General features: G+C 35.5%; 1 protein-coding gene and 1 long non-coding RNA gene across 2 annotated transcripts in view; one reads left to right on the top strand and one right to left on the bottom strand.

The window, feature by feature from the left end:
- The first annotated feature begins 1,084 nt into the window (after positions 1-1,084).
- Positions 1,085-25,512, top strand: part of LOC144322207 (uncharacterized) — a 52,743-nt gene continuing 28,315 nt past the window's right edge. The window contains exon 1 of the long non-coding RNA XR_013387783.1: positions 1,085-1,381. This is a non-coding gene — a long non-coding RNA (uncharacterized LOC144322207). The remainder of the gene's footprint in view (positions 1,382-25,512) is intronic.
- TYRP1 (tyrosinase related protein 1) lies at positions 6,254-24,862 on the bottom strand. The gene is made up of 7 exons (XM_077911968.1): positions 24,376-24,862; positions 22,944-23,266; positions 20,222-20,426; positions 15,471-15,638; positions 13,144-13,323; positions 8,481-8,627; positions 6,254-7,610 (listed from the first exon to the last, which is right to left on the bottom strand). The coding sequence occupies exons 1-7, from the start codon at positions 24,758-24,760 to the stop codon at positions 7,405-7,407; spliced, it is 1,614 nt and encodes a 537-aa protein (XP_077768094.1). The 5' UTR covers positions 24,761-24,862; the 3' UTR covers positions 6,254-7,404.

Raw genomic sequence — 25,512 nt, 5'->3', positions numbered from 1 at the left:
TAGTTTGGAGAATTAGATATGCATAGTCTGATTCTGTCTTAAATATATGTTCTTTCGGAGTTTAAACAGAAACATCACAGTCATTGAACAGGGTGCATTAAATGTACCGAGAAGGGTTTCAGTTTTTCCATGGTAGAGGGACATAAATACAACAAGAGTATGGGAGAGATCTATTTTGAGGTTGCCTCACAAAGCTGTGAAAGCACAAAAGAGGCAGACGGTGCAGCCACAAATGAGACTTCTGAAAGGAAATGTTGCCAAACCCAGGAGCTCCCACAGCTATTTGCATAAGTGCTCGCAAAGTTCCTCAGCCGATCTGGTCCTGCACCCCAGACGCAGAAAAGCAGATGAGGCAGCAGATGACCGTTTACATTGCCAGGGTGTGTGAACCAGCGAACATCCCCCACATTACTCACTAAGTAATGAGGAGGGGCCTTAGCTATGTTCCACAATTCAGATGGGCCTGCCAGTTGGCCCCTGGGCTTCGTTCTGTGTGATCCATACACAGCAGAGATGCTCAGGAGGCAATGCAAATGCATCAACAGACAGCACGGAGGTCCCAGCAGCAGCAGGCAAGGTACTGCCTATGCAACAGGGCGTGATGACAGATAATTAGCTGTGACATGCCCCTCGATGGCAGTGGGATGAGAGCGTTCATTTGGAAACCAGTGTGCAACATGGCATCACGGATCGCAAGACTTAAGTTTCGGGTGTAAATTCTTTTTGGCCGGACCATTTTTTAAGGAGGTCGTTGGAAAGCGTTAAGTTTTCGTGATTCTAGGGATAAAAATGTTAAAACTTATTAAGCACTTGACTACATTCCGGGCATTGGGCGACGAACTTGCCATACGCTGCATCTTTTAAAGTCGTAAAAAATCCCTGTTTTTGCAAGAACTGCCCTTATTTTATGGCTAAGAAAACTGGGGCTTACAGAAGTAATGGAACTTGTTTAATGACACATTGCCAATAAAAAGACACGAAACCGACCTAGGGTTGTTTGGGTACAAAGTTCGTTGGTCCTCGCATGCTGCCTATCACAAACAGATGTTGACTACTTCTTTTTTTTCTTGTTTTTCTTTTTTTTTTTTTTAAAGGGAATTCCATAGAAGATTCTCACGTTTCCTTTTTTCCATCCTCTTTGGATTTTCTTGGCTTTGTCCAACTTGAGTTATAGAAGTTTTTCTTATGCTTTTTGATATTTTTTATGTCATGCTATTTTTATTTCTTTTTTTAAAAAAGATTTTATTTATTTATTTGAGAAAGAGAGAATATGAGCAGTGAAGAGGGACAGCGGAGAGGGAGAAGCGGGCTCGACACGGGGCTGGATCCCAAGACCCTGAGATCATGACCTGAGCTGAAGGCAGACGCCTAACCCATCCAGGTGCCTCTATTTTTCTTTTTTGAAAGTGTTGAAGTGGTTATATTTTCTAAAATTTACTCTAGAGGACTCTGTTGGAACAATTGGAGCATTTAATATGGACTGTATTTTAGAAAATTGTATTGTATCGTGTTAAATTTCCTAAATTTGACAGCTGTTGTTGTGGTTATTTAGGTGAATGCATTAGTCTTAGGAGATACATGTAAATGTAGAGAAAAGGTCATGCTATTTGCTACTTTCAATCTATTCAGGAAAAAAGAAATATATACAGAGGTGTATATGAAAATAGAGTGACAAGAAAAACAGGCAAAATATTGACATTGGTAATTTTAGGTTCAGTGTACATGGGAGTTCATTACATTCTTGCAAATATTGTATAAATTGGATTTTTTCAAAGTAAGTTAAAAATGAATGGGTTTCGTTTGTTTTTTAGACTTCTATTAGTCCAGTTTTTCTTTGAAAGCCTAAGGTGTGCATTTACAAAGTTAACCATGACTTTCATTATTTGTAGTCTCAGTGGTTGAATGGAGCCGATTCCCATAGCTGACTAGCCCTTTCACTCTTGTCACAAATTATCAGTGTCTTTGGTGTTGGCATAATCATCTATTGTATGTGAAACCATTTGGGTGATATGCCACTCACTCTTCATTTTGTGGCCCGGAAGGGCCTAATGATAAGTGATCATGATGAAGGAGGATAATATATACAGGAGAGTTTTAGTCAATAAGAAGACACATTTTGGTCATTATTCTTATTTGGTTGAGAATTTCAGCCATGTGCGGTAACTAATCTCACAAGCCATTTTTCCACCAAAACGAAAACTTGCATTTATTCTGCTTTCAAGGATCACATGAACATTTTTTTAAACCAGAAGAGGAATAGCAGATGTCTCACTGTTCATTTCATTTGGAGGCATCTGATGTTCATAATCAACATTTTCAAATGCGTTCAAAGCTGCCATCTTGTGGTAACGTGCTATTCAATTTTTAGCAGATATATTGATAAAAGTCTGACTAAATCTGAAGACTAGAAGGAAAGTGCCTTGCAGAAATACCATTTAGGACATGTCAGAAAGCTCTATTTTGAAGCCGACATACAAAGACTACAAAAATGTATCTCCATGTGTAATGTATTTAATCTAATTGATGAATAACAGTCTTACTCATTTTGCTAACCGTTTCTATTTGAGAGCTATCAGAATTTATTCATTGTCCTTTCTTTCCCTCACCCCAAAGCTAAAGGTCTAAAGTTTCTTAGTTCATAGAGGAAAAAATTAAGAATAAATTTCTGCTTAGTGATATAAATTTTGAGGTTAATCTTTCTTTACTGAGATATCTAGAAGTCTCACTCTTTTCTTTAAAATTTCCTTTTAAAAAGTCAGAATCTATTGAAGAGCCACAAAGGTCCTCTGCTGCCCCAATCCTCCCCCCACACATATCACACTTCTGGATAGAATCATTTTTATTCCTTTAAGTTGCTTCTGCTTCCATATTCCTAATAGTGTATTTGAAATTCAGAATTATTAGTACAAAAAAAATAGAGATAGCATGTTTTAACATTCTACTGTGGATAATAAGGACTTGGCTTTTATCCTAACTCAGTTTGGTTAACTCGTCCAGCAGTGTTCTCGTTCCGTAGGTCAGTTTAACTTCACTTCTTCAGGCAATCTTTCGATCACTTGTCTAAATTAAGTAGCTTCTACTGGATTTTTTTAAGGAAAGTACACTGTGTGCTTCTTTCATACCACTGTAATTACTATCTTGATTTTTTCTTTTTGCTTGTTTATTTGTGATAGCAATACTCCAAGTTGCCACAATCCCAAATTTATTCTCTCTTATCCCTCACTAATAGGATTCTGACTTTTTGGGGGGGATTTTTGGGGGGATAGTAATCAACTAACTAATGAAGAAAAACAAGACAAGTCCCTTGATTTTCTACATTCCCTTTCTACGTAATAAACTTTTAATGAGATATAGGCAGAATTCTTGGGTAGATATCCATTTCTGAGCAAAAAGAAAACTTCTGAGGGGGATAGATAAAAGGTCTGGCAATGGAGCAGCCATTTTGGAGCACTGACTGTATAGATAGAAGGATGGAGACCATACGCTATAGGTAGTGGAAGAAAGTTAGAAGCAGCTTCAGTCCTTGAAAGTACCATTGTACTTGGACTCTGCCTTTCAAACTTATTTTGTGCGGAAATAATGTATTCCTAATAAAGTACATTGTCTTTTTGTAATTCTTTCCCATTAGGTAGTAAGTTCTAGGAACCCAGGAATACTGTGAAATTTGTTTATCCTGGTAGTTCCAGATCATATTTTTTTAACCTCAGCAATATTGACATCTTGATCTGGTTAATTTTTTGACGTGGAGGCAATTTTGTGCACTGTGGTATGTTTAGCAGCACCCCTAGGTCTACCCAATAGATGCCAGTAGCAATCCCACACCCAAATGACTCTTTGGTTGTAAATTGCCCTCCAGTTGAGAACCACTAATTTAGAGGATGGGTTCAGTGCTCAGGATTTATAAAATTGTTAACTAATTAGATGTGAAGATTGAGAGAGACTGTAGAATTTAAGAGCGACTTGCAAGGTGTAGTATTGCATCACGTGGAAGATGAGGAAGCACATTTTAGTTTGTCAATGTTTCCCTTAAGCTGTGGCTTTAAAGTTGAATGGATACTCCAGATGTGACTCTAACACCACAGATTTCTGTTTCTGCATTAGTGAAACACAGCATCTCCTTATTTGCTCAATACTTTCCCTCCCTTTTCCGTAGCATAATAACATTTTTCCCCTTTGTTGTTGCGTCGCACTATTGGTTTACATTGAACTTGAAATCCACTAAAATCTCCTGGTTATTTTGCGAAGAGTCCTGCTAGTTCCTGTCTTCCTTCATCCTTTAATCTTGCACTTGTGCTTTTGAAGAGTCAGATTTTGCATTTTTCCTTTTTTACATTTTATCTTTTTTAAGTCAGGCTCTGTTCTTTGTTTGTTAATATATTTTACTTTTTTTGTTCTTTTTCTATTTCATATTATCTCTCTCTGACCAACATGATGTTCTATTGGTTGGTTGGTTAATAAAAATTTTGGCTAGGCAAAGGACAAAATGCATAACATTTGTATACTCATGCGCTGAGCTCGGAACAAAGGTCTTAGAACCACATCTTGGAACAGATATTTTAATGGTCAAAATCTTTCTCCCTGCATCCAATTTAAAAGATTACATAGAGCCGTAAGTGAGCACTGTTTCTGTAATCTGCTTCTAGGAATGAAGACAGTATACAGCTTCAGAGGGGCACAAAAGTAATAGCTATTCATTTTTTATTATATACGAAGGTCCAATCAGGCATTCTTACTCACTCTGTTTAGACTATAATGCTTAGCTCAGTTGGTGGCACTGTCATATAACGGGTGCTAATGCAATAGAGCAAAATTTGTTTAAGTGGTATGGAATGTGTTTTCCAGTGACTGCATAATAACTTCACTGACTATGTTTTAAAATAAAACTTAAGGATGGAGAACAGTAGAAAATATCCAAGATTACAAATGACTATTATTTACGGAGAATAATGTGACATATTGCAGGAAGAGTAATGGTCACCTGATGAAAACAACTCATAAGATCATACAGTGCTGTAAAATAAATAGAAGTCCTTGAATGAAAGAAAAATAAAGCAACATATTTAGTGAGAAATGATCAAAGCTACATTTACAATATAATGGGTGCAGCTCTCTCTTACAATTAGGTTTTTTATTTTTATTTTTTTTTAGAATTAATGTTTATGTTGTATGGCAGGCCTTCCTCCTCTTTCCCAGGAACTATTTAATATTAACTAGTCTCTTTGCTTCTACTGTAACCTTCCCTAATTATTCTTAATAAAAATTGTTTACAAACATCACCACCATCATTATTGTTGTGAAATATACTTTATTTGTGACTCTTCCAGGCTCCCTCTTGCCTGTTTAATGAATTCCAAATTTCTTAAGATTGTGTATAGGACAATCTGATTTTATTCCTGAGTTATCTTTCTGTTCCTCTCCATGAAAACTATACTCTAACCACACTGACCTACTTTATATTTTTGAATGTTCCATGCTCGTCCAAACTTCTGTCACTTTGCTTCTGCTGTCACTTCAGCATGGAGTACTGTTCTACTCTTGTATTTGGTAAACCTATTAGCTTTCCTTGAAGCCCACGTCAAACATGACCGTCTCAATTTTATATTCTTTACTTTCCTCTCCCTAAACCCATTGAACTCTGTCTGAAATCTAGGATGTGCCTAATAAATGTTTATCAAATGAGTACTTAATAAATCTCTAAAAATATGATGTGGTGAGCTTAGTTTTATTGATGTTTATATAAAAAGAAATCTTACATTATACACTAATTTATTTGAAAAGCTATGAGCATATAATATTTCAATAAATCAAATTGTATTCAAAAAATCACAGCAATGCTATTTGAAAATTAAAAAGAGACTATTATATGCAATCTCTTTCACTAACACATTTTGTCTGTTTATCTTTTTTTAAGCAGCCTTAAGATTGCTTAATATAGGGAAACCCACTAACCAATTGCGTGCACATGACTTTAATCTTGGTTCTGTTTTTTGAATTGGGAATATCAGACTCCCCATTTTCTATAGTGTTATGAGTACTATGGTTTTACTGAAAATGTTTGTTCACAGTGATCAGCCTTTAAACTTCTTTACTGGGAATATTGTTTCAGGTAGCCCAAGATCAAAAATAGTAAAAACAGTTAGTTAGGAGAAAGGAAGAAGAAAAATTAATGATAGTCTTGCACAATTGCATAGAAAAAGGAGACTGACGAAATAATATTTTTAATATTTTATTTGAAAACATACAAAAGGCTGGTAAGTGATAAGAGAATGCTATTTGGAATACACAATGAATTGAATGGTAATTGTAGAGCACCGTATTGTGTGTTCTCCACCATTGTGGCTTACTTGTGAACCTCTAAGATATTGGAAGAGGAACTAACTGGGAGGTGAAATGTGTAAGTTAATGTGTAGTTCCTTTTTCAGTGAATTAAGAGGTAGAACATAGTGGCTAACAGAAGCAGTATCAACTGTCTTTTAGACAAAGTGAAGTTTTCACCACTCCAAAATGTGATAAAGATCATGATTTTGTCACGACTTTGAACCTTAGACTGAAACATATGCTGATGCTCAAAGGGAAATTCTAGTTTGAAAAAGTCAATTGGGATCCCATTTATAGCTACACATCATTGATTTTAACTAATAAATGTGGCTTCCTATGTATCTATTGTTCAGTGTCAATGAACAGAAATATATTCACATTTTAACATTGTAGAAATTCCTACTCATGTATTTCAATCAGAGATTTACTATCATGATTTTTTATTTATACATAAACAAAGCACAACAGTTTATTTACATTGTCATATAGTTGACCTTTAAAACATGCCAAAAATCTTCACACTCTCTGCTTAAATACCATGGAGTTAGTGCAAACTACCATTTTTTAAAAAAATCTCTACCTTCATGACCATTTTCAGAAAAACTGCCAATTTTTAAATATTTGGGGTCTTCTCTAAGATAACTAAGCTGCTTCTCAGCTTTTCTTACCATGTGTTCAGGAAGCTACTTTCTTAGATTCAGGGTTGGAGTTAGGGCATGTGCCCGGTATTTTGCAGTTCAGGGACCTCTCCAGAGGGTTAGGATTTAGGGTCAGAGTTACAGATCAGGGTTAGGATGTGTGCCTACAACCTACCATTTTATTTTATTTTTTAATGTTTCAAGTTTTTATTTAAATTCTAATTAATGTACAACCTACCATTTTAAATAGAGTTGAAAAATAGAACCAATTAACAATTGTGACTCTCCCTAGCTATAGAAAATAATATTTAGAGTTTTAATTCTAATATGTGCATGCATCAGGAAGAAAGTAATGGAAGGAAAGAAAATACAGTAAGAAATTTAATCTATTATTTTTCAACCAGGTGGTTTTATGATACTAATGCATAAGAGAATTGGTCATTTGTTATTAGACCATAGATTGATTAGGATTCTGCATTTTTTCATAGTCGTCAGCATAGTGTTGATACTGATCAGTGAGAAGAGGTTGATTCGCTTCATCCATGTTGCTTCTGGCACGAATCAGGCAAGAAGCACCCGCAAAAATGACTGCAACCAGTACTAAAGCAGCAACTACCGCTATGGTAACAATCTCAGGAATACTAAGATTCCGACCTATTGGAGGAATAAAAGGAGAACAACAACAACAACAACAACAACAAAAAAAAAAAAAACAGTAAAATAGTTGCCACCCAAAATCAGATATCTTGAATTTAGGCATTTTACCAAATTCTTCATATGTAATTTTTATTGGCCAGCATTGCTGATGATAGCCTGTCATCTTAAAGGCACTTTCTAATTTCTCATTATAAGTGGACCCTATTGGGATAGTTATTATTAATTCCATTTTAAAGGTTGAGAAAATGATGCTGTAGAGTGAGTCATTTGAGGTCACTTGGTTAGTAGGCACTAGAGTTGGTTTCGAAGACCAAGTCTTTCAAAATCCATGTGCTGTGCTCTTCCACTACAACTTACTGCCTTTGTTGAGAAGAGATTGGAAATGAAGCAAGAAATTTTCAATTTCAAAATCTAAGAAAAAGTAATACAGAGTATCTCACTCCATTTTTTTTTCAGAATAAAGATAAGGAGGCACCATTATATAGTAGAAAAATTGGGGCATATTACATGGGCATAAGCTCAAAATTCATCCTCTCTGCCTACTAGAAATGTGATCTTCGACAATTACCCTATCTAAGGTAATCATGGCTGGCCCTTCTTCCTTATTTGTAAAATGAAGATTACAATACTTACTTCACAGGGTTGCAGGGATTAAATGATAGTGCGCTATAAAATCAACTTAACTCCAGGTCAGAGTGGGCTCTGAACAAATGTTAAATTCAATCTCTTTATCCCAAAATAAAAATCCAAATAAAACCTTTTAAATATAAGTAGAAAATATAGGCTGTAGAATATTGTGATTACCTTAAAAGTCAATAAATTTGTTTTTGGAAATTTCCACAGTAAAGGTACATTTTCAATACTCACTTGGCCATTGAACTTCGTAAGTATATCCCAGATTGTCTGGAGCGGTAACAAACATTTCTACATTGGTAACTGGAGGCCAGAATGGTACCATATTGTATTGTCTATTATGCCCAATAGGGGCATTTTCCAATGGAAATGTGGATACATCTAAAATATGGCAAAGACATCTTGTTAATAGACATGATAAAGTTAGTATTAATAGATTATTATGTTCTGAAGGTGATCCGAAATATTCTAGGATAACATAAAAATGTTCTTTTATATTTTAAACTGAATAAAGGCATAAAAATAGTTTCACTACTGAAGAACAGGGAATTGCATTAAACAAAGTTCAAATGCTTTGAATACAGCACTAACATAACATCCAATAGATCAAGAAAGTTTGAAAGCAGGGAAGTTTTAGTATTTTATCATCTATGGTGATCATTAATTGTTCTATTTTTAAATTACAGAAACTTATTTGAAAAAATTAATTAAACTTATTTTTCAAAGCTAAAAAAAGATGGACCTGCAGTTTGTTGTAGCTTCATTTAAAATTTAAATATGAGAGGTCCTGTGGAAGTTTGTTCTTGAATATGTCCTGTGGAAGTTTGTCCTTGAATATGAACATATTTGTATAGTATTCTTCACTTTTCTCTTTTATCTTCAGAGATAAAAATATTAACTTAGTCCCAGATTTTACTCTATTAGAAAAAAACACTTAAAATTTTAAATCAACGTCCTGGAATATTATTTACTTCCTGCCACCTCTCCTCTTTCTACTTAAATACAAGTTACAGGCATTTATATTATTAGTGAGTTTCTGCCAGCAGGGATAAAAGGAGTGGTATGTTCCTTGTGGCAAAAGATTGTTCTTTTTTGTTGTTGTTCTAATTTACATTGATACAACTAAACCAGATGGGATATCTCAAAACCAGAGTTGGAAGGGGACTTGGGCAGGACATGAGTGGGAATATATTTAGAAGAGTGGGATATATGAGAAATTAGATTTTCTGTTTGCAAATAATATATTACTTGAAGAGTCACTGTGATCCTGGAAAGCACAGAAGAATATTCTAGCACCTACCTTGAAAAACAATTGATCATAGAAATGGCATATAGCGTTTACTTTTTTGTAACTTTTAATTTACTGTGCATTAATGCTAATTAAATATTTATCTATTTAAATCTGCTGAGCTCTTACCAATGCCAGACACTGGTCTAGGCACGGAGGTGATGGCACTAAACAAAATAGACAAAATGCCTGTCTTCAAGGGACTCACAATTTTGTGTTTTATTGTTAATTATTTACTAAAGTTAGATATTTAAGTTAATGATTTAGATAACTCTGACTTTCCATTTCACCTTTTTATGAAATCCTGACTTGATCAACCTCAACCCAATTCAGCATCAGCTGTGTGATAGTTATACCCATTAAAATGAATGGAGGAATAATCATAAAAATAACACACAATAACAGTGAGATTGTCATAAAATTTGCCTATACAAGACCCTGTAGCGACTCCCCCTCTCACAGGTTCATCCAGCATCCCTCAGGATCTCCCCCTGTTGTCCCTCTGACCTTATTTTCCACCATTTTCTCTCCACTATGCACCGGCCACTGTGGGCTCCTTTGTTCATCGAGGGATGATCTTCTTCCATGTATTTACATAGTACTCCATAAAGCCTTTCCTGATTTTCTATTTCTACAGACTTTCCCCCAACAGATTATATATTTATTTACATATTTTTACTGTCATTTCTACTGACAACTAGGTGAGTCCCAGGAGGGAAAATATTTTTGTGTATTTTATATGCTACTGTATTTCTGGTACCTAAAAGACTATGTAGGGAATTGTAGGTGCTCAAATACTTTTTTTTTCCAGCTTTACTGACGTACAATTGACAAAAAAAAAAAATTGTATGTATTTAAGATGTATGACATGATGATTTCCAAATGGTCAAGAGGTATGGGAAAACTATTGAATATCACTAATCATTAGAAAATGCAGATTAGAACCATAATGATAGATCACACGTTTTATGATGGCGATTATCAATAAGAGAAGAGATAACAAGTGATGGCAAGAGTATGGAGAGATGGGAGCCATTGTGCACTGTTGGTGGGAATTGGCGCAGCTCCTGTGGAAACAGAATGGAAGTTCCTCAAGAAATTAAAAATAGAACTACCATATGATCCAGCAATGCCACTTCTGGGGGTTTATCTAAAAGATATAAAATTAGTATCTCAAAGAGATATCTGCACCCATGTTCACTGCAGCATTATTCACAATAGTCAGGATATGGAATCAGATAATAATTGTGAAAGGATTTGAGTGTGTGTGTAATTACTTCATTTTTCAAAAGGCATAATAGTAGTGATTGGTCTGGAAAATGTATAAGCTGCTTCTTCTGAAAAACTCACTGAACTTCTGGAGTACTATATTTAAAACTTAATTCACATGATTTTCATTAAAAAAAGAATCGAACTAAGTGTGCACATGGATACAAAATGTTAGTGAATAAAAATTAACATATTAAATAAAATTTGGATGCTCTATATTATACTACCGCATGTCTAATGAGAGGATTCTTTAACAGACATTGTCCTGTGGATGACTATAATTTCTCTTCAGCTGTAAAATATAATTCTTATTCCAATCTGACCTTAGTAATCTTATAATATTAGGATTTTTGAAGAGTTCTCACTATTTATAAAAACCGTTTAATACATTTTGAAAAAATAATTCCATCCTCCACTCACACTTATTTTCAACAAAGACTTCTGCCATATGGAGAGTTTTAGAAATTTTTCCAATCTTTTTATTTTCGCTCTAACATAGTTGTTCTATCTGATTGTTTTTCAAGGGACATTTGGAGGTATATGGAATGTTTAAGCAGGAGGCTAATTGTCAGTGTTTAGTGTTCATGAATTTGTAGGTGTTAACATTGGCTTGTCCTATAATTTTATGGCCATATTTGTCAGAAATATGTTTCAGGTTCCGTATTTTTTGCTTATGGTAACTTCCCCTTCACTACTAGGCAAATAATTGAGAGACCATATGCTATTTATAGCACAATCAAAGGGAGCAGGTAGAAAATAAGAAGCAAAGGTGTTTATCTGGTTCATCAATGACCTTTAACAAATTGTTATGAATGTGAAATAATGATCTTTTCAATCAAGATATATTTTCATGGTTGAAAGAAAGCTCCCCTTAAGAGGTTTGTGAGAGAAACCAAGATTCTCGACTTCCTCTCTTAAATAAGTCTTAAATAAGAAAAACTTACTAACAGCAATGGCATTGTGAATGGCTGAATAACTATGGCCTGTATATTGTCTGGTTCCCAGAAGTGTATGTCCAACGAAAGTTTTTGTTCATTCCTAAACCTATTAACTCCAGTAGGCTTGTTAGTGTCATAAAAGCAGTATAGCTAAATATATGTAAAATGATAATTGTGATTGTGAAAAGAGAGGGATGTTGTTTTATATTAAACATATGAATGCTTAGGAAAGATTTGTTGAAGATGAATGCCTAAGATATTGGGAAAGAATTAAGAGTGAGCAATATGGTTGTAAAGATAAGGTGGGCATTATGAAAATCCAAAATAATACTGCACTCATGGCATCTCAAGGGTGGTTAATTTCTAGTTTCACTTTGAAAAAATAGACATTGTAAGTTGTAGATAATTCATTATGGTTGTAGCTATGTATCTAAATACATATGAAAAAACGTGGCACTCCAATCAGTGAATTCATAGCAGATTGATGAGTGAATATTTATATGTAAGTTATTTGTTTCTTCACTGATTTTCTGATGGAACATATGATTTTGACCAACACATTAGTTAATAGTCCTAATCAGGTTAAATTAGAGGCTTCTACTGTACATACACATACACAAACACACACACACTTAAAGAAATAAGAGACTAACTGAATTGGATAGGCAAATCTATAGATAATTAATCCCCAACATTATATTTATGTGTATGATGAAGTAAAGGCGCAGAAGCCAAAATTTAGAATAGTTTTGAAACATGAAAATGCATGATGTTTAACCAATAGAAGCACTTTCATTGTTTGAAAAGTAATGTGAGCCTCTTAGCTGAGTAGAAGTGAAGAGAAAGTGGCCTTTTAAATGATATTTTAAAAATGCATTAAATGAAATTGAAAGATTTTCTATGCTGTGATTAAAAAAAACCATTAACTAATCAAATTGAACAAAATTTCCATTTGTAAGAGGCCAGAAGTAATAGAAATCAGGACTGGATTGTGAGTATAATTTTTTGTCTTTTAAGTATCAAAGAAGAGCTCAGTAAGATTTTCTTACTCACAATGAAAATGTTCCAAAAAAAAAAAGTAGTGCAGATGTTCATTAGAAGATACAGGGAAGAAAAAATTGGGAAGCATGGTAATTATCTTTTCATACTAAAAATAAAAAGGGATTATGTGCCTCGTCCAGGTGAATGCTAATAAATAGCATCTGACAACCATTGTAAGAGATGTTTTGTCTGCATTTTCAAAGTAGTTTGGGATATTTGGAAACAGCTAGATATCATAGCTCTTTTATCCTTATTTTGTAGTGTAGTGTAGATGTGTCAAGTGCTTACTCTGTAGTAAGCACTATACCACCTAAACAGTCTCCTTGCTGAGCCTGCAAAAAAGAATATGAAAACGTCTCACCAGCCTTATATCTCCTCAGCCATTCATCAAAAACTGCATCAGTGAAAGTATGTAGGAGAACAAAAATAGGATCATTTGGGGATAAATGGGTTTGTCCCCCTGTTCCATTCAGAAATAGATGAGCCAAATTGTGAAGGCTTCGAATAGCAGGGTCATACTTTCCTGTGGGATCACTGTAACCTAGATATAAAAATAGGGGTGAGAATAGTAAAAATCATCACCAATATCTTGCTTCTCAAATCAGCAGCAGTGATTACATTGGGAAACAATTTTTCCTAAGCTTGTCAGGCCAATTTTTACCTTAGTATAATAGCATTGCTTCTTTGTACCTATGGTTGGTGACATTTCTTGCTATAACCAGAGCTAGGTTAGCTTTAAGCTAGTGGCATGACATTCTAAATGTAGCCTCTAGGTTAAAAATAATGACCTGCAAAGGATACCAGTCAAAATACATAGAACACTCTATTTTGACAAGGCAACCATTGGTTTAATGGAAATAAAGACAATGGAAATCTTGAGCTTCTACTATAAACTGCTGACGCAATTGGGAGAACATCTCTCTGATTGTCCTGAAATTAAATTGCCAGATATGACTTCAGTTTTCTACCTTATTCCTTTTGACTGTCAGCATGTTTACTTTTGGAAAGTTACCTTATTTTTGTGGAAACGTCACAATTTCTCAGAGCATTATTATCATCTCGGTACTAGTTTTAAATATCTGGAAAAACTTTTTGTCGAACCATTTATATAACTTTTGATAATTAGCTATATTCTCTATATATAATGTATTTCCCATATTCTATATGATACATATATGATATTCCCACCCAATATGTGCATTTCCCATATTACATGTATTCTATGCATTTCTTATGTTATATATTCTCCATATTATATATTTTCCATACACATTTTCATAGTATATATATCATGTATATACATTGGGCAGAAGGGGAGGATAGATCGCAAAAAATAGAGGGTCTATGATGTGGGATGGAGTGATAAGTGTTCCTGTTTGGATTTAAGAATCAGAGGTGGGAGAGCAGGGAAAGTTTACATATTATAAAATAAAATTAGAATTTAAAATATATTAACCCATTTGTATAATTATGCTTACTCATTGATTTAGTCATGTTTCATACATTTATTCCATTATTATTTTTTATTTATAACCTGTTTAAAGGTTGCTTGCAATGTACATAGCATGCTGGTAGGCACTGGTTCTTTCATACATTCTGTCAGGAAATCAGTATAACTTGTCTTTTGATTGGGTTTCAAGAAGATGCAATTTGCACATTCTTTTAGAAATTAGTGCTTGTGGCCTTAGTTTATATATTACCAGTTTAGTCAAAACATAGTGATTATTTATTGAATAATCTCCAAATCAGTACATTCATATTTAGTTATTAGAATTAACATAAAGATACAAGAGAATGGTATACAGTTTTGATGACAAAAGGGGAGAGAATTGAAAATAATGATTAGATTTACATATAGAGTATCTCAGATCATGGAGACAGAGAGATCAATTCCCATTCTTTTTCTGGGGGAGGAATCTGATATGTTTAACGCTATATTTAATGTGAATTTTAACAATAAAAGGTTTATAATACATTAAATGTGATTCTGTTGTTTTAAAACCTTAAATACATATCAATAATGATTTAGAGATATCAAAGTTTATAGTATAAAGAGACCAGACATAGAAAATTTGGATTTGTAATTGTGCTCTATTCCTGAGTTTCTTGGGATCTTCATTTTAGCTCTTTGGTCTTTAGTTTCCTCAGCTTTAAAATACTATGAATTAAATAAGGAAATCAAATTAAATATCATTACATGCTAATTTGAATTTTAATAGACCTTTTAAAAAAGTTACAGGACAATACAAACTTAAGTGAAATATATGCCCCAACCAGGCTTTATTGGCTGTCAACTAAATGTTTAGAATTTTTTGTTATTTTTTAAGAAAGATTTTTTATAAACTGTCAAATACTTGAATATTATTTGACTCTACTAGAATTTGCTATAGCTATATACATACTGATCAGCCAAACAGATTTGAGTTCAAATACTTTTTAGGTATTTAAGAGATTGAAGAATAATTTCTAAGCACTTCTCCTCTATGATAATTAAAAAGAGTTTCATGGTCTGACATTTTTCTTTAAGAAGTTCTTTCTTGAGCAGAGAATTGTGACTACATCATAACTGGAGGCAGCATTCATGTAAATTCACAGGATCTATATGGTTTTTCAAAGATTTTTCAAAGAGATCTGAATGTGAATAGTTCAGTTAACTGTGAATTCAAAGCACTGATTTCTTTTACTTACCTTCCACTGTGTTTCGGAAACTGTTAGTAGAATTGGAGTAAAAAGGAGGTGTGTCAAATAAACCAACTTCCAAGCACTGAGCGACATCCTGTGGTTCAGGAAGACGTTGCACCATTGGTCTAGCCACATTTCCAGCTGGATTTCTCCTAATTGGCCCACCCTCAGTACCTGGGAAAAGGATGGGATATGTAAATATTTATAGGATACTTAGAGATCTGATCTTTGCCCTTTAATTTTTACACATAGCAAGAACATTGAAATACAGGTTTTCCTTGGTAGAAGACAAAATGTATAAAATGCATACTTAGGGGCATTACAGTGAGAAAATTTCTGCTCCCATTTCTGGGAGCAAAGTTAGACGTGTGATTTGTAAAATCATTGGAAGAAAAAAATGATCACAGTAACAGATAGAGGTCCTGGTATTTATTTAATCAATGTATATTTCTGTAATGAGACTATATTAACATAAAAATTCCTTGGAAAATTGAATTTCACCAAAATAACCTCGTAAACCTAAATTCCACACAGAAATCTATATTTCACATATATGTGAAATTTTGTACTCAAATGCTGTTTGTTTCAAGTCTTCAGAGAAATGCAGAAAAACAATCTAAGATCTCTTTGGTAGGTGGTCTACATTTCAATTGATCCATATTTTACAGCAATTAATGTAAGAAATAATTAAATTTTTTAAAAGGCAGTAAAACTAGCAGGCAAACAAAGCTGTAATATTAGAAGTAATAGGATAGATATCTTAAGGAAGCCTCGGAGGGAGGGATGGAAAGAAAGAGAGGGGAAGAGACAGACAGGAAGGGAGAGAGGGAGACAGAGACAGAGAGACAGAGATAGATTGAGAGATATTATCAATCCCTTCCAGTTGGATGACTCCAGAAGGGTGTCATTAAGGAAAGGAGATTTGCAAAGAGCCCTGAAGGACTGAGGAGAATTCTCAGGTGAAATAGGAGAAATGTTACAAGTCAAACATTTTAGGCAGAGGTAATAATAAGAGATGATAAGCTTTCTCCTATCTATAAAATAAGCTCCATCAGAACAAGAACTCTGTTCTGGCTCAACAGTACATCCCTTAATCTTGGCACAGTGCCTGGCATACAATAGATGCTAAATTGTAGTTTGGAGCCTGTTGATGTATGGAAAGATCACATTTGCTCTAAAGGGCCTATTTGGGAACTAGGTTGCCTGGAGTACAGGGCAATGTAAGGTGGGAACATTGAATATTCACCATATTGTGCAGAAATAAAGAGCAGTATGAGAAAGTTATATTTAATTCAATAGTAAATGAAGAGAAGTCTAATGTAGGTGGGAGGAGAGTAGATTGGTTAGGAGCATTTTGCATTTGTCTGTTCCAGTGGTCTCCAGAGAAGTATGTGTGTGTTCTAAGAGTAACAGTAGATGCAGAATAATCCACTGGGTTGGGAGAGGTGACATTACAATCTCAACTTGCATTCATTTTACCTCACTCATAAAGCTTCCTATATTGTAATGTTTATAATGAACATAATGATTAGTACCTGATGAATTAGCATAGTAAATTTATTTACATAATATAAAAATAAAAACATGCCAATATTGAGATTGGAAAGTAGATGAACTTTTGTAGGTTATACATTATTATTAAGACTTTCAGAGACCACTGTCTAAAATTATCAATTCAAGCTTATGAGTTAGAGATTATTATTTGGGAGCTCTCAATAAATTCCAGTACAAATTATAGATTGCAAGAATTTTTAAAACACTACATTCTAATTTGCCCTTGTATAGTTTCATAGTGGAGAATTCCAATAGTAAAGAAACTAGTTTAAATCAGTTTAATTTAACCCAGGGCCATTTAGATTTGTTTGCACATGGACAACCTCTGCCAGCCAATGCACTAAAAACATCATATGGTTTGGAGTCCTATGGAGTTTTTGTGCAGTAAGGAATGAAAAGTTCTGAGTGTCTGAAGGAGAAAATAGATGGTAATACTGTGTAGAAAGAACAATATTTTTCATGTGATGAATCAAAGATGATGTTTTACTGGCTGGAAGAGGCTTAGGAGTCAATAAATCACTCTTTCGAAGTACCAGGTTTGGCGCATTAATGGAACATTGGAGAGAAATCATGCAACAAGCACATGAAATCACAGGCATGAAAGATGCAAGGAAGATTTGCTCTAAAAATGCACATGCATAGCCGTCCCATAAAAGATGATCAACAAAACCACAGGAATGGATCATTTCATCCAAGAATAACAATACAGAAAAGAAAGAATCCCTAGGAGAATTAAATAAGATAACGCATTTGGCACCATATCAGATACATAGTATGTGTTGAATAAACTATTAGTTTCCTTTTATCTTTCACAAGCCTAATAAATAAAATGCTTGGTATCTTGAACTAAGGTAAGGAGTAATCTTCAAATTTGTCTCACTTAAAATACATAATCTTCAATTTTTCATGAAACTACGTATCCTGTTATGAGACTTATACTAATTGACAAAAAAAACTGTGATAAAAGCTTCTCTCCTAAGCTATAATTTTATTTACTCATTTTAAATGTGCTATAGTTTGGTATCCAATCATCTGTATGATACAAAAATGTCTGGAAAAAATTCCCAGGCCAAAATACAATAGCCCCTTCAGAAAGAGGTTAATGTTTTGGTATCTAAAGATATATTGATTCTCAATTTCATTTCAAGGTGGGATCACTCATTCATTATGCCAGACAAAAAAATGTATTCTAAGTTTTAAACTTCTACAGAAAAAATTTCATATACTGTCACTTCCCTTATTTCTATACACAGCTAAATCATCTAATGGTGAAAAAAATCTACTGATTTTTTTCTATTTAGAATATTCTCTTTTTAAGAATATCCCTTTTTTAGGGATCCCTGGGTGGCGCAGCGGTTTGGCGCCTGCCTTTGGCCCAGGGCGCGATCCTGGAGACCCGGGATCGAATCCCACGTCGGGCTCCCGGTGCATGGAGCCTGCTTCTCCCTCTGCCTGTGTCTCTGCCTCTCTCTCTCTCTGTGACTATCATAAATAAATAAAAATTAAAAAAAAAAAAAAGAATATCCCTTTTTTAAAAGATTTTATTTATTTATGGGAGAGAGAGAGAGAGAGAGAGAGAGAGAGGGAGGCAGAGACAAGCAGAGGGAGAAGCAGGCTCCATGCAGGGAGCCTGATGCGGGACTTGATCCTGGGTCTCCAGGATCACGCCCTGGGTTGAAGTCATCACTAAACCTCTGAGCCACCTGGGCTGCCCAAGAATATCCTTTTTTAAGTTTATAAAGGAATTAATTTAATATTTTAAGCTTAAAAAATATGTAAAAGGTACTATGAAGATAAATAAAATGAATTTCCATAAATCTAGTTTTTGCATGGAAGGACAAGTTTAAAATAACCAAGCATGCCTGAAGAAAAATAAGATGAGATAGGGAGACTCTAATAATTAAGACTTTGTGTGAGTACCACAGAGACTAGTAATGTGATCCAAAGAAGAGAATGGCACACTCAGGAACAGATCTGCATGCTGCAGAAACTTGACCTGAGGCAGAAGTGGCATTTAAATCACTGGAGAAAGGATGCTAGCTAGGACAGCTGGTTAAGCATTCTCTTTATGTGCTCGCTTTGAGAGAAGTGGAAGTAGCTGGCAGACCTTTTATGTTCAGTATCTTTCTTTTTTCTTTTCTTCTTTCTTTTCTTTTCTTCTTTTCTTTTCTTTTCTTTTCTTTTCTTTTTTTCTTTTCTTTTCTTTTCTTTTCTTTTCTTTCTTTTCTTTCTTTCTTTCTTTCTTCTTTCTTTCTTTCTCTTTCTTTCTTTCTTTTCTTTCTTCTTTCTTTTTCTTTTTTTAAAAAATATTTTATTTATTTATCCATGAGAGGCACAGAGAGAGAGACAGACAGACAGACAGACGGACAGACAGACAGAGACAAAGACACAGGCAGAGGGAGAAGCAGGCTCCATGCAGGGAGCCCGACGTGGGACTGGATCCCGGGGCTCCAGGATCACGCCCTGGGCTGAAGGCGGCGCTAAACCGCTGGGCCACCGGCGCTGCCCTCTTTCTTTCTTTTTTAAAGATTTGTGTGAGAGAGAAAGAATGTGTGAGTAGAGGGAGGGGCAGAGAGAGAGAGAGAGAGAGAGAGAGAGAGAGAATCTCAAGCTGACTCCCCCTGAGCAAGGAGCCCTATGTGGAGCTCCATCCCATGGCCCTGAGATCATGACCTGAGCTGAAATCAAGAGTCAGGCGCTTACCCTACTGAACCACCCAGGCGCCTCAGTGTCTTCCTTTTCTTAAAGATGTCCCTCATATCACCTTCTGGTTTTGAACCTCTAGACCAGAATTTTACTCTTTGGGCACTTTCAATCTTTCTGTGTATTTCAGATTTCCCAGGGAAACAATTTTCTATGAAATTCCAACACAAGACACATGACTACTAAGTAGTGCTGAGTGTGCTAGGAAGATAAATTTTATATAATCATACATTTCCAAAATAAAAGAGTGAGCAGTGCACTGACCAAATTGCTCAAGAAAAGCAGTGTAAAAAATGTATAGAGACTTTCTGTTCTCCCTGGAACCTTAGAGAATGCCTTGAATAGCTCCTGTGTTCAATGAATATACCTGTATATTGATTCTCTATAGCAAAAGTAGATTTTATTCTGCAGTCCTTAGTAGAATGAAGGGCCTTCAGGCAGCACATTTAATCCTTTATTTAATAGGGAACTCTGAATCCTGGATGTCATTTGGAACTTACTATTGCAAAGGGTTCCCAGGGTATCATAATCCTCCAAGGATTCGCAGACCACTCGCCATTGAGAAAAGACAGAGTTCAGGCTTATAAGAGTGGAATCAAAGTTGCTTCTTGATCCCATCAGGTCATCAGTGCAAATGTCACAGACATTCTTCCCAGTTGCAAAATTCCAGTAGGGGAGGGAGAATGAAGGATCCTGCAACATTTCCTAGATCACAGAAATTCTTGTTAGCATTCTCGGCTTTTGTTTAAAATTCTCCCTCTTTGGTGTCTGAGGAGCCAGAGGAATTAAATGCCTTATTTAACAAAGCTTCTAATATACTACAAGGAGTCATTGAGGCACTAGAGAGACTGGAATTCAACTCATTATAGAGAAGTTTCTGAAAATGGTTTCTTTGGAGGGAAAAAAGTCTTCCTTTTTCTTTAAGCAGGTAATTACATCTCTCTTGGTTATGCCAAAAAATATTAATAATAACTTCCACTCCTTGACATTTTACCTCCTTTTGTTTTCACATCTTTAATTCAAGCATCACTACATCTGGGTCTGGAGCCACATCTAGCCTTTAAATATATTATGTAGAGCAACACTTTTTGCTTGGTTTCTGGCTTTCAAAATTTAATTTAAATGACCTTAGGTCTTTAGATTATGGTTTTTAAAGGGTATTTTGTTTGTTTTTATGTGGGTTAGCAAGGATAGAGGAAGAAGCCTGTGGATTAGAGTGAGGCAAACCTCAGTGGTGCATTACAGTTTTTCCAAGCACCAGTTATACAGATTTGACTTTTCATAGGTTACACAGCCTCTCTCACACTTACCTTATCTGCCTGGGCACTGAAGGTGTTTTACTTAAAGACCCCTGCCTCAGAATCTAAACTGTTAAGACTTGGATTTCTGCTTGAACCTAATACTGTCAGGAAATATTAAGTGGAAGCAAAATATTTTCTTTGTGCATACTGTTCTTTAGACCAGGGACCAGTTTTCCCTTCAGAGCTGACCTCAACAATTTTAAAAGTACTGGACTCAAGATCACATGCTCATTTTATTGAGTTCCCTAAAACACACATTTATTGTATTTGTTCTCATTCCTTTAGGTCTTTGGAGAGTTACATTTAGAGTGTGGGATTTAAATGTAGAGAGTGCCATTGTTTTATCTCACCTCCAAAGCATTTAGTACATTTCTGCTTTTTTTACTTTCAACCCTTTCTAGGAAGCATTTCCTTGTCCTCAGGGTATTTTAGAGGACCAAAAGCTTTCCAAGGCATCCTTGGTTATTGATCTCCAGGGGTTTAGAGTCCTTGTTAGAAGCCATTGTTCTGGTTCACAAAAATTAGTGACAGCTTCCAAGGGATCATTAAGAGTCAGTTTGTGGTTCAGAACTGACATTTGGGAGCTGGAACATATTCATGTGGCATTTCAACTGTGCATTACATTTAAACTGTAATTTGTTGGATCCCTTGTGCTGTTGGGTTTTAAAAATGTAAGTCATAGAGGTTGAAGTTTACACAGGCAAAATCGAAGCTTTTAGATACTTTCCACCTGCCCTTTCATTTTGGCATGCCCATGGGAAAATGACTTGAAGGCATGGAGATCTGGAGTTGATTACAAATGACAGATTTATCTACTTATAATCTACTAAATGTCTTACTTGTAATCAGAACTATAAAATATGCAGTTCAGAGTATCAGATGAATTAATTTAATTACTCTCAACTTGCATATATTTGGACTACTTTCATACCAATATTTTATTCTGTATTTTAGTGTATTAATTCTCTCTCTTCTAACCATTTATTTTCTTGTGATAATGCTGAACACAAGCATACTGTGAGTCAATAGATGAATCTAAATACCTTTTATGCCCTCAGATGTTTTTGGATTAATTTTTAGATTTTAATTTGAGGAAAGGAATACATTTCACCTAGAAAATGAAATCTATTTGTGGATTTCCTAGTTAAGATCCAATAATGTAAAATTTCATTTGGAAATACCAGTAGTTTTCTCAAGAAAAAGCAGTTGGTAAAAGAAACAAGAAAGTATCAGTATTAACATGAGGTTACAATGTGGTTTGAGCTTCTCTGCTTAAAAATAAGCAGGAAATACTTGTTTGGGGTGAGGTTCACTTTATGCCAAAAAAATTGATGCTGTCTGATTGATGAGATGTTTTTAGTTGGTTTCTTCTACAGGCTTTGAGGTGGATTTCAAGGAAAATAAGACAATATAAATGGAAAAGATATTTTTCTATAATTTCAACCTTGTAATATTAGAATCATCAGCCGTCATGCTGGGGTATATATATGGGAGTTGGTAGACTGAGAAGTGTATGCACACTTGTCTCATCCAAACCAGGAGGAGGGGGTATTAGTTTACTTTTGAGAAGGAAGACATAGCAAATGAGACTCTTTATCTGCAAGTTCTACGAAGATCATTTTTTCAATCACAGAACTGTAGACTATGTCCAACACTTTAAATCACACCTCCAAATGTCTCAGCTGGCTCCCTCATCATCAATACTACTTTCTTTTCCCTTCACAAAGATAACGATTAATTAATGAGTAAGTAAATCAGTACAGGGAGAAACCTCACAGAATGTCAAAGGCAGATTAATAACATGAAATTGCTTTGCCATTACATGTTCATTCAGGTTGTTCCGAACCCAGTGAATTAAGATGACTTACAAACAAGCCACATGTCTGAAAAGGACCCGCAAATTGAAATGTTTCACACATACCTGCATGTCTCTCTCCAACTGCAGTAGGTGGTATCTGTGCCATGTGAGAAAAGCTGGTCCTTCATGAGAGAAATCCACCTCACCAAAGCTTTCCTGTCCTGGCCCAAGGAAAGTCTTTTTGACTGAGTAATAGTGTGTCCAAACAAAGTAGTTATAAATGGAAATGTTCTCAAACTGTGGTGTGTTGCCATCTGGCCCAAATATTTCTTCTGATCTCCTGGTTGCAATGACAAACTGAGGGTGAATTGTGCGCTTTGCCATATCCAAGGCCTGGACAAAGTGGTTCTTCTCTTCTGTATTCAAGGCCAGGAGGTTTCTCCTGACTTCAAGGGTACAAAATTCAAACATGAAAACATCTGTCTTGTGAGCATAATACTAATACCTTGTCCCATTTACCCACTAATGATAATTCACATGTATGCATTAATCATTTTATACTTTTAAAAACACCCCTTACTAAAATGCCATCTTTAAGACTGCTTTCTTCCCATTCACTCCCATGCCCCCGTACTCTAGGATTTCTGTTAGCTTGCTTTAATCTGATTCTGTGTTCTAGTGTTTATTTCTGCTCACCATTGGTATATTTGGGAAACTGTCTACCTTTTTAAAATCATAAGCTTTGCAAAAACATAGCATAGTGGTTAAGAGCAGAGACTTATTTTATGACTCTGAACACGTTTTTGTAAGTCTCAGTTTTTTATCTGTAAGGCATATATAAAAACAGTATCTGCTTTATGGAGCTATAAAGATTAAAGAGTACATACAAAAAAAATAAAAAAATAAAGAGTACATGCATAAAAAGCAATTATATCAGAGCTAGCCTCATAACAAAGACTCAATAAAAGTTCTGCTAGACCCTTGGTCCAATGTTTGGCACATAGGAAAAAAAAAACAAATATTGCTAGATTTATTACTTAGAGCTTTGTTGTTCACTGCTATTTCGTATGGCACAGGTGGGGCTCATCATGTAAAATGGCTGACCTTGGGTCATCCCCGCGGGCAGTTTCCTTTTGGGTTAGCAAGGGTAGTGGAAGAAGTCATGGGTTAGAGCTAGACTGACCTCAGTGGTGAATTCCGGGTTTTCCAGGTCCCTGCTATAGGGACTAGACCTTTTTGAACCTCACTTAGGACAATGAACATAACTACCTTGAGAAAGGTCTGGTCATAAATACCTAGCACCATTCCTTGAATTGGATGGTTGCTCAGTAAGTGTTTTAGAAGAAAATCACATCACTCAGAAGATCTGAACCTTAACCTTGACTCTTTAAACTGTATAAACTTATTAGCCTCTCCAAGTTTCAGGTTCCTTAACTGAGTTATGGGATTTCCAGGTGTTCTTTCAGCTCCACGGATTTAGGCTCCACTGATTTAGGCTTCTATTAAGAGCATTGAGTCTCAGGAGGAACTCTGTATACATTCATACCCTACTTACCTGTGAGAACCTTCTGATCACAGGCAGCTCCTCTCCATCCTGGACGGCAAGTCCCACAGTTGTGTCCTGAGAAATTGCCATTGCAGTGGCAGGTCCTGTTGAAGAACCGTGTGGGCCAAACCTCCCGATCATCTCTGCCATCATGGGGGTAATGGTGGCTGTGGGGTCTGGAGTCTGCTATCACTGCCTCACACCTCCCCCGCCCTGATGAGGAGCCACAGGGGTCAGTCCCAGGCCCAGACACTGGGGACAGGTCTGGGCAACACACACCATTTCTCAAGGCCTCAACAGTGGCACACTCTCTTGGGAATTGAGCCCAGGTCTGATGGAAAAAAAGCAGGAACAAGAAGATGCTTCCCAGAGAGAGGAGTTTATGAGCTTTCATTCTGCTTTAAGCAAGAGTGAAGAACAAATCTCTGTTCTGCAGCTCTTTGTATAGGGACTGAAGCACATAAATAAAAATCAGGCTGAAAAGGAGAAAAGAAAATGAAATTATGCAAGTTTTCTTTCTTTCTGTACTGTTATAAACAGGCATGAGCCCTTCCCAACCCCCTTCAAAATGCTTTTCGTATCTGTAAAATGACATTTCCAGCAAATCATAAAAATAGTAATTTACCTTTAAAAAGTTGACATGTATAATACCTACATAATTAAATCTCCTGTCCTAGCATTTAGTTTTCATTTTAAATTTCTATTTATTAAAAAAAAAAAAACTCATCATAGATGTTTTTTATCAAAAGCATTCATTAGCAGGTCACAGCCATTAATTACATTTAACTATGAAGCTGGAAGAAGAATTGGAAGCAGACTTTCAGCAAGTTAATTTCCGTGACTTAAAGTCTCCCATCCTAATGGAGTTTTGGCGGGAGTCCACCCATTCCCCATAGAGCTTCTCTCCAGTACCTTACACTCCGGAGGGGATTCTCTGATGAGCCCCTCTTAGAGCTGGGTGTTTTATATTTGCTTCTCCCCTGATGTCAGAGCTGTTAATTGCATGTGGGTTTCTGCTTGATAACTAATCCCAAATCTGCCCACCCCAACTGGGAGGGGCTGGTCCTCTTCCCCCCACCCTTTATTAATCCCCTTTCACTCCAGTGAGTTTTTTCTGCCCTTTAAGTACTTGGTTAGCACATGATT

This window comes from Canis aureus, chromosome 10 (genome assembly GCF_053574225.1).
Source record: "Canis aureus isolate CA01 chromosome 10, VMU_Caureus_v.1.0, whole genome shotgun sequence".
Lineage (NCBI taxonomy): Eukaryota > Metazoa > Chordata > Mammalia > Carnivora > Canidae > Canis > Canis aureus.
This window is presented reverse-complemented; position numbering and strand designations above follow the sequence as displayed.